Here is a 10337-nt window from a genome sequence, read left to right on the forward strand (position 1 = left end):
TGTAGACATTTTTTTTTTTTAATGAAGGTAGAAAAACTGATGAGGAATCATGTATTACCTTGTATTTATGAATTTCTAACTAAAAATAATTTGCAATTTTTCGCGATTTTTACGTATTTTGTCAATATTTGAACTTTAAATGCTTACCTATAAAAAAAAAATTGTGACGAAAGATTTTTAATATTTTTCATCTGCCATTGAAAAAATACATTAGGAACCTTCTATTAAATTTTCAAGATTTTTTACCCAACAAATAAAATGTTATTGATATTTAAAAAAAAAAAACTAAACAAATTTAAAACAGAAAAAGTCCGTAAACAGCTCAAAATAAATCAAAATATTTTTAAAATGTTATGGTGTAGGTATATAAAATACTAATATAAACAATCAGTCAAAATTTCATGTATCTACGGTAATATTTTTTAAAGTTACACCAAAAACCAAATTCAATTTTGTGAAAAATCGATTTTGCGTAAAAATTCCCGTTTTTCCTTAATTTTTCTTTTGTTTTTCCCGGCGCTTTTGAAAACCACTGGGAAATTTAAATTTTGACCTCCCCAATGCACCAACGATATTCACTTTCCCATCGAACGAGATACTGAAGTCGAAAATCGAAGCATTATTTTGACTACTTATCGTGTACACAAAATTTTCAAAATATTTTTATGTATTTTGAGCTCTTTACGGACATTTTTATTTTCCATTTTTTTTTAGTTTTTTTTCTAAAAATATCAATAAAATTTTATTTGTTGGATAAAAAAGCTTGAAAATTTAATAGAAGGCTCCTAGTATATTGTTTCAAAGGCAGATGAAAAATATTAAAAATCGTTAGTCACAGTTTTTCTTTTTAAGCATTTAAAGTTCAAAAAATGACAAAATATGGAAAAATCACGAAAATTTGCAAATTATTTCGAGTTATAAATTCATAAAAATTTTTCTTTTTAAATCTAAGATTTTAAAATGTAATACAAGATTCCTTATAGGATAATCTACCTTTACCAAAAAAAAATGTCTATAAGAAACTCAAATTAAATTTTTATGGGCGTTTGAAATTCATATTTTTACAACATTTGATATTCACTCGATTTCTTACGTAACGATTTTCTTATTTTGTTGTAATTAAAAAACGAGTGACTGTAGAAACTTGAAAATTTCACTGAATGTTTATATTAGCATTTTATATATACGATAAAATTTTTAAAATAATTTGACTCTTTTTGAGCTGTTTACGGACATTGTAAGTTTTCAATTTTTTTAGTTTTTTTTTTCTATAAATATCAATAAAGTTTTATCTGTTGGGCCAAAAAGTGTATAAATTTAATACAAAGCTCCTGATATATTGTTACAATATCAGTTGAAAAATATTAAAAATACATAGGCACAATTTTTTTTTATAAGCATTTAAAGATCAAATTTTAATTTGAAAAATTATTTTGTAGTTAAAAATTTATAAAATGTTCAATTTTTGTATCTAAGAATTGAAAATTTAAAACAAGATTCCACGTAAGTAATTAATTCTGTTACCAAAAAATCTAAAAAATACATTTACGCAGTTTATTTTTATAGTCATTTTAAGTACAAATTTGGATGAAATTACATATTAAAAACCTAGGATAACTATTTTAGTTATTTTGTTGTGATTGTATAATATTATTCGTTGGTACTTGAAACTTCTAAAGTATACTATTATATATCTATGATAGTACCACGGTTTTTTGTTGATGTATAACGCGTTATAAGTACCTAATAAATATTATGATATGAATAATTTGGAATTTATTATAGGTACCTAATATAATATTATGTCTTATACCTAGACTAACATACCGTCTCCGCTCAGAATCGTTTTTCTTATACAATGATATTATATCATTGAATTCAAATTTAATACCATCCATTATACAGTGACCCACTTGTAACCTACTGTACAGCAGAGCGAAATCCACTTACCCACCTTTTTTGTGATTGTTATTTAAAATGTTTGAATTATTTGTTTAGTAGAGGTACCTATAAAAAATTATTTATTCTATAAACTAGGTATTTCTAAACCGACTGTATAATAATAAGTAATAGTACTACACGGACCTACAGTAGAAAACACGAGTACGAAAGACTAAAGACGAATCACGATGATAACTAAATATTATGAGTTATGGTAAATAATAAGCAATCGATATGTATTTCAAGTTTTCAACCAACTAATGACCTGGGGCTATTGGTACGTAATATTGTAAAATATACCTACCGATCGCACTATCGCTCGTAGGAGCCAATGTTCTGGGAAAGTGTAAAGCTAGTTGTTATTGAGAATTCTCGATGATCGAGGGAGATAATTCCCATATTATATTTTGTGTAAGCAACTAAATATTAATAATAATACTAATATCCTAGTTCCTAGATATGAGTCTAGTTAATAATATAATCATGTCATATAAACGCGTATAAATACATATTCTGACATTCTGTCGAAATTTACAATATTTGATAATTTGTTTTTAGAAATAAAATAGAACAAAATTTAATGCATTATAGAATATACTTAATTATAAATGGTTATAAAATTTGAAAAAAATTCATGGGGGAGGATTTATCCTTCTAGGTTATGTTTCTTAGGAATCACTTTTTTTATTTAAAATCAGATGTGCCCAAAATAAATACAAATGTAATGCAATTATTTCATGGAATTTAAAAAAAAAAATGATTATTTTAAGGACATTTTAAATTGAAAATTGAAAATAGACTTCCTAAGAAATCTAGATATTTTATCAATGAATTCAAACATGCATAAAAAATTTAAATCGGACATTCCGAAGTATGTGTAATTTACCACTGCTTATTGGTCTAAAACGTATGAAAAATACGTGAGCTGCAGCCCCCTTAAGGAGTCTCGCTACGGTCATTATTTAAGGGGCAACATTTAGGCAATTCTAATCTCGTAATAGCCGCCCGCGATCAATGTGTTAGTTGTAAATGATTATTAGTGTGAGTGAAATTAAATGCGGGTATCGACGGAAACCACTCTCGTACGCGCATGCACATGTAAATAAGTCGATAGGTAACAAGGTAACCATTTAAATTTCACTACACCAATTTTACAACAACATACTTATTGTTATAAACTTATAACAAAATTAAAGTTAGTTGAAGTTGTCTGATTTTGATTCTGAAAAAATATTTTAATTCAGCAGAAAAATTTCTGTAGATCGTACGAAACATTTTCCGTTTTTAATATTAATTTTAATTTTAATTATGATTCGAAAATGTTCATATTTTCAAGGTTTCAATTACAGTAACAATGTCACAATGATATAAAATTTAGTTTTTACAAAGTGCTTCGTAGGATCTATAAACAATTTTCTAGTGGGTTCAAATTTTTTTTCAGAATCAAAATCGGACAACGTAATTTCGGCAGGATGTAAATAGTATTATATGACGTGGTCACATAAGTATACAAATTACTTCCATTTTTTTTTTTAAAGGAAAATAGTATACATTTAATTGTTATAATATGTTTATGTTGCCCCCTCCCCTTTTATTAATCCTGGCTTCACCACTGAATGGTTACATAGGTACATAATTTTTGTTGTTAATAATTAATTGATAGTCTTCTGCCTTCCGTTTTCTCCAAGACAAAAATAAATACAAAATAAACATGTAATAAATAAATTATTTGTATAAAACTTATATTTTTAATACATTTCTACATATGTTTGATATGGTCGAAAGATGATAAGGGAAGGATACGATTTTGGTCAAAAATGGTTATGCTCAAAAGTCCGATAAACATTTTCCGGAGTATCCGAATTGGTTCCGAAACTCCGAATTGGTTCCCGGGTTGTTTCAAAAAGGTATATCCGAATTGGTTCCCGGGTTTTTTCAAAAGGTATATCCGAATTGGTTCCCGGGTTGGCTTAATAAATAATTTATAACAAACATTTTTTAAAAATTCAAATCTACTGATTTCGTTATTTTTATATTTGTCCATTTCTGTTTTTATGAATATTTCCTTACTTTTAGACTTCAGGTTTTGTAGTTTGTTCGAACTTCGCAATTTTATATAAGTTTCAATTTGAACTTCTTTTAGTACATCCATAAATTGAAATATGTTCGGATGTGCGGAATAAAAGCAACTATTGAATTTGCTGTGAAATGATTCACAGCAATTAGTCGTTCGTTCTATACTACTGGTTTATTCAGCCCACACTAACTGTTCATATTATGTACTTATAATGATGGGAAATATATGTTATAATAATATTAAATATTTTATTTATATTATATTGTATTTTGCTTTTTCGTAAGTCTGTATCGGGAACCAATTCGGACGTGTGCCGCCTACCTAAAATATCAGGAACCAATTCGGATGTGTGTTGCCTGGAATGTCGGGAACCAATTCGGATGCAGCCACATTTTCAAACAATCTATAAACAAAATGCAGATATAGTCATATAAGGTACCTGCGTAGCGGTCGGCAGAGTCCTACCCCCACCTCCGCGTGGTGCTGACTGGAAACGGAATTCCGGTTCCAGCCACCGGGGAGGCACAGAAGACAAACTGTATAAAACCGAATACTGGTGAGTCAACACCAGCGACTAGAGGGCCAACATCGCGCTCCAACTACCGATAACACAGACCGAAGGCTCGATGCGTAGACGATCGGGAAGCGGGGACCCAACGGCTAGTTCACTCAGCGCCTCAGTATCATTATCCGAAACTGCCCCACAGCGGCAGGCGTGCCCCGGGGCAGTAGGTAGTAGGATACCCGGACGGCTGATCCACGTCCGGGTGATCTTTGATCTGAAAAAGGGCTGCTAGTCGAACGCTTCAATTCTCCGCCAACACTCAACGTCAGGGTTGTTATGTATAAAACACGTTTAAATAACATCACAAAAAAACATTTTGATTTTGTTTGAAACGTTTAAAACATCACAAAAAAACATATTGATTTTGTTTGAAACGTTTAAAACAGACGTTTTAAACATCAATAAAAAACATGTGTTTAAAACAATATTTTTAGTAAATTTTAAATCAAAATAGGTAACCTATGGATTTTTTCTACTCTGCGGGATACTTTTTTTTAATGATTTTTTTGTTGAAAATCAACGATTTCAACATTAAAAACGATGGCATCCAAAGCAATAGGGCCAATTGTTGTAGATAAAACTCTATAACTTAAAATAAGCTCTTACACACGCATATTATTTTGATCGCACATTCGTATCACGTCAGCTTCAAAATTTACATGAGTATGAATAACAAATAAGTCTAAAAAAAAGGTGTCCTGTAACTTGTAAGTAAGACCTAATAATAATAATAGCACAATGACTTGATGACTGTCGAGGGATACTACCTATAACCTATCTATTGACTATTGACAAACATATAAAACCCCTTAATTATATTTAAAATGTATTATAAATTTATATTTATACCTTATACTTAGTACCATTGATACGTCCATACACATTACTACCATACTATCACATCACTCATTGCATTTCGCATCTACCTATATAAATTGTTCTATGATAATAATCACGAATCACGATGTAGATATCAGTTGAAACGAAATACTGTGTTCAACTTCGATTACTAAAATATCCCACAAAAATCATTACCTAATTTTCTATTATCATTTATAGGATTTTATTAATAGGTTTTTTTACATGTTTTAAACATGTAAAAAAAAATCTTTAAAAAACGTTTAAAACGCTTTTTTTTGTTTTAAACGTTTTATTTGTTTTTTTTGTTTTTTTTTTAAAAAACGTGTTTTTTAACAACCCTACTCAACGCACCGAGCAGCACGAACCAACGGACGGAGTAACCAGAAGGAAAACCGAACAAACCCAACACCGGTGGTCCACGACCAGAGAGGGCATACATCGCCCGCATCCGACACCAACAACAGCCGAGGACGGATTCCGGGAGACTGGCGGAAAGCAGCAGAACAACGGTGTTACTCTCCGCACCCCGAAAACTCAGCCGAAACTGCCGACAGTGGGTTTGGAGCCCACTGCGCAGGAGTAAGACACCCACAGCATGACTTGCCATGGTCAGGGTGACTGAGGAAGTAGGGGCTGCAGACGCAGACACCCACGTGACGCAGCGACACGAGCGAACCCGGAACGACGACAGAACAAGCACGGAGACAGAAGGAAAATTGGGAAACCAATAACGGCGAGACGCGCACTCCACAACACCGAAAGGATAAGACGCGAAGCACAAGACTCGAGGCAGACGGGCTATCAAGCCGGGCCGTGAAAACCCAGAACGTGACTTCAAGACTGGCGGGCAGCATAACCGGATCGAGAAGTCAACCAATGCTAACAGCGGACCATAAGCCAACAATGTATCAATTTTTTTTTTTCTCATAAAATGTCAAAGTAATTTAAATGTGCGCCCTCTAAGGGACCAACAAAGGTTTTAAATATTAATAAAATGTTAAATATAATTATTATTAATAAACGATGGCGGTGTCGCGGAATTAATGCGAAAGCAGTTCCCGCGGTGCCGTCGGTTACCAAAATAATAAAAAGTTACCTGCGTGGCTATAATAGACGTTATTTTATTAAACACTGTAATAATATGGTTACCAGCTTATAATATTTAATAACAATCCACTCTATATATTGTTTCGAATTATTATTGTTATTTCCTTACTTAGGTCTCCTCCGTAGTCCGCATTTACGCATTAACGTTTACCAACGAGTTACGACCTATATAATATTATGGTTCATGGGTAGCGAGGTAGGTACATCACCAATTCATAATCCGCGCCGCAATCAACCTGACCTGTCCTGTGCGGCTGTGCTTACATAATATGGCGCTATGCCGTCTATGTCTTTTTGATGCTACCAACAGTTAGCCACAACAGTCGTGCATAAATCTGCGCCGATATATTCTTCTCGTCGTCGTCCAAATTATTAATACAATAAAACCTACCATCTACAATTTACATGCTACGTCGTATCCGATAACCATAGCAAGTAGGTATACTGTATACCACTTTTCTGTACCTTTTACCTATACGAGTATACGACATGTCTGACATGGAACGGGAATTCGACTGTTTGGTGACGTTCGTCGCGGACACCGTGGTCCAGTGGTCGTGCCGCCGCGGTGGCATCCGCGTGGACACGTTGCAACAAGCGCTGTGCGGGAGGTACGGACCGGAACACTTCCGCCGGAAGCGCAACGCCGACATGCTGGCCGAGGCCGTCGAATATCTGATCTACACCAACAGAGTGAGCTTGAGTTGTTGCGAAGGCGGAGACCCACGTCCATGATGTTTTGACCATAATATTATTGTTCGTGATGTGTATGATATTAGGTATATATAGGCATACAGAAAAAGTGAAAACGAATAAACGATATTATAATATTATAACACCGCACGTAATAATTAATAAGTAATAACTTTTATAATATAACATTTATATTTTATAAAGTGTATTTATGTGTACATTATTTCATAAAAGTCACGATGATTTTTTAAACCCTACTTAAATATACAGAGTGATCCTTTTAGTGGGTACACTAATTATTTCGAGAAGTAATAACTTTTTTGGATTCTAAGTGGAATGATGAATTCATTGATTTTACAATGATGTGTGTTTTTTTTAAATTTTTTTTTGTGTCTGTCATCACCTTTTAGGACAGTAAAAATGCTTGGATTTTCTTCAATAGTTTCTTTTCTGATATAGAAAAGTGAATCTAGTTGGTACTTTGGGGGGTCAAAAGTAAAAATTTCCCAGTAGTTTTCAAAAGTATTCACTCGATTTCTCACGTAACGATTTTCTTATTTTGTTGTAATTGAAAAACGAATGACTGTAGTCTGTAGATACTTGAAAATTTCACTGAATGTTTATATTAGCATTTACTATACACGATAAAATAAATCGTGAAAATAATTTGACACTTTTTGAGCTGTTTACGGACATTGTAAGTTTTCAATTTTTTTAGTTTTTTTTCTATAAATATCAATAAAGTTTTATCTGTTGGGCCAAAAAGTGTAAAAAGGTAATACAAGGCTGTTGATATATTATTACAATAGCAGTTGAAAAATACACAATTTTTTTTATTAGCAATTATAAGATCGAATTTTGACAAAATTTATCAATTTTAAAATTGAACAATTATTTTGTAGTTATTTATAAAATGTTCAACTTTTATATCTAAGGATTGAAAATTTAAAACAAGATTCCACGTAAGTAGTTAATTCTAAATCTAAATAATACATAAGCACAGTTTATTTTTATAGACATTTTAAGTTCGAATTTGGACGAAATTACATATTAAAAAACCTAGAATAACTATTTTAGTTATCTTGTTGTGATAATATTATTCGTGGATACTTGAAACTTCTAAAGTATACTATTATATATCTATGACAGTACCACGGTTTGTTGTTGATGTAGGCATAACGCGTTATAAGTACCTAATAGATATTGTGATATGATTAATTTGGAATTTATTATAGGTACCTACCTATTATAGGTCAATTTTTTTTTAATACCATAGATAAGTACCTATATAATATGTCTTATACAGTTAATAGTTATACCTAGACTTACATCCCGTCTCCACTCAGAATAGTTTTTCATATAGGTACAATGATTTTATATCATTGAATTCAAATTTTATACCATCCATTTTACAGTGACCCACATTTAACCTATACTGTAGGTACTGCAAAGCGACATCCACTTACCCACCTTTTTTATTTTTATTTTTTTACTATTAGATTTATGCTTTTCTAAAACTGTACAATATTTTAATCTTTTTCACTGTTATATTTATTGGTGAAATCACTAGATATCAGCTTTTGATTTTCAAATGGTAACATAATATTATAATAAAAAGGTCATACTTAATATTTCGTTAACCATTATCGCCAATGCAGCGATAAATAAAATTTTAATAAAAATGTCCAAACATTTTTTACGTAAAATCCATATCACTATAATACCTATACCTACTTATTATAGTATAATGTCAAAATTCTAATAGGTAACTTATTATTGACGTAATTCAGTCAGTATATTGTAAATGTTATAACAATTAAACTACCTACCTAAGACATAGGTAACTTATAATATTTGTGTATAAAAAAATATGTTATTGCGATACGTTTTTGGGCCTTTGCTCAATATTATCCTTTGAGTTCTGACTATAATATAATAAATTGAGTTGTTACTTGATAGGTACCATGATAAATCATAGACATTTGTCATGATAATTGATAGGTACCTACCTACTTTACTTGTTAAAATGTTACTTGATAATAATTGATAAATTATTATAACATACCTACCTACCTATTGGCTATTACCATTGATTATACAATGTATAATGTCATAATAATATAATATGTATAATATTATACATTTATACTACCTAGGTATGTATAATCATTGCTGTTACATACTTATAGACTACAGTCTACAGTCATACCTACTGATTAAAGTCCATAAGTCAGACGGGTATTACTATATTACGTTAATTAGCACTATAACAGAAAATTAAAATACACGATGAGTACAAGGGTACACGATTGTCAATTACACAATCACTGAATCACTGTGTCAGATGAAATATGTGAATATATTATATTGTACACACAGATATTATATAAAAATACTTTTACGAATTTTTATATATTATTATTTATTTGCGATTGACATATTTTGTTTAATAATTTATTTTACCTTATCAATTATCAGCTGTTGAATGTTTTAAGTGTTTACAGTTTAACGTGTCTTTTTTGTGCACATAATAACTTAAGTACAAAAAAATAAATAATTTTCTTCTAGAATTAATAGAATATTCGATGATACTAAGTAACAAAATGTACCTCCTGGATGGCAGCTTTATCAGTGGTGTAACACCTTATGTAGATATTGACAGTGTTATGAAACATCCACTTTGGGGATCACATTTGCTTTTAAACAACGAAGATGCTGTTATTCGTGGGCACAAAGATTACATTAAAGGTTATAGATATGTTTCAGTAAAAATGGTTTTTTTTTATTTTAATAATTTTCATGTGTACCTATTTATTTATTACCTATACCACAGCTGGAGCCGATTTTTTAACCACCATCACATACCAAGCGAGCATTAGAGGCTTTCAAAAATATTTGGACCTAGATTATGATCAGAGTTATGAATTGATTAAGAGATCTGTAATAATTTGTCGGCAAGCAATAACAGAGGAAAATGTAGGTAACTATATTATTGTTTAAATTACCTATTGTAAATCAAACATATATACCCACTTCTATACATAGGCGCAAATAGGGGGGGGGGGCTTTAGGGGCTAAGCCCCCCCCGAAAAA

At 31.1% G+C, this 10337-nt stretch overlaps 1 protein-coding gene across 1 annotated transcript in view; it reads left to right on the forward strand.

Moving 5' to 3' along the window:
• Positions 1-9666: 9666 nt before the first annotated feature.
• LOC100159972 (homocysteine S-methyltransferase YbgG) overlaps positions 9667-10337 on the forward strand; it is a 3893-nt gene continuing 3222 nt past the window's right edge. Inside the window, exons 1-2 of the mRNA XM_001946360.5 lie at positions 9667-9992; positions 10078-10224. Coding sequence (XP_001946395.2) covers positions 9830-9992; positions 10078-10224 — 310 coding nt within the window. The 5' untranslated portion in view covers positions 9667-9829. The remainder of the gene's footprint in view (positions 9993-10077; positions 10225-10337) is intronic.

This window comes from Acyrthosiphon pisum, chromosome A2 (assembly GCF_005508785.2).
Source record: "Acyrthosiphon pisum isolate AL4f chromosome A2, pea_aphid_22Mar2018_4r6ur, whole genome shotgun sequence".
Classification (NCBI taxonomy): Eukaryota; Metazoa; Arthropoda; class Insecta; order Hemiptera; family Aphididae; genus Acyrthosiphon; species Acyrthosiphon pisum.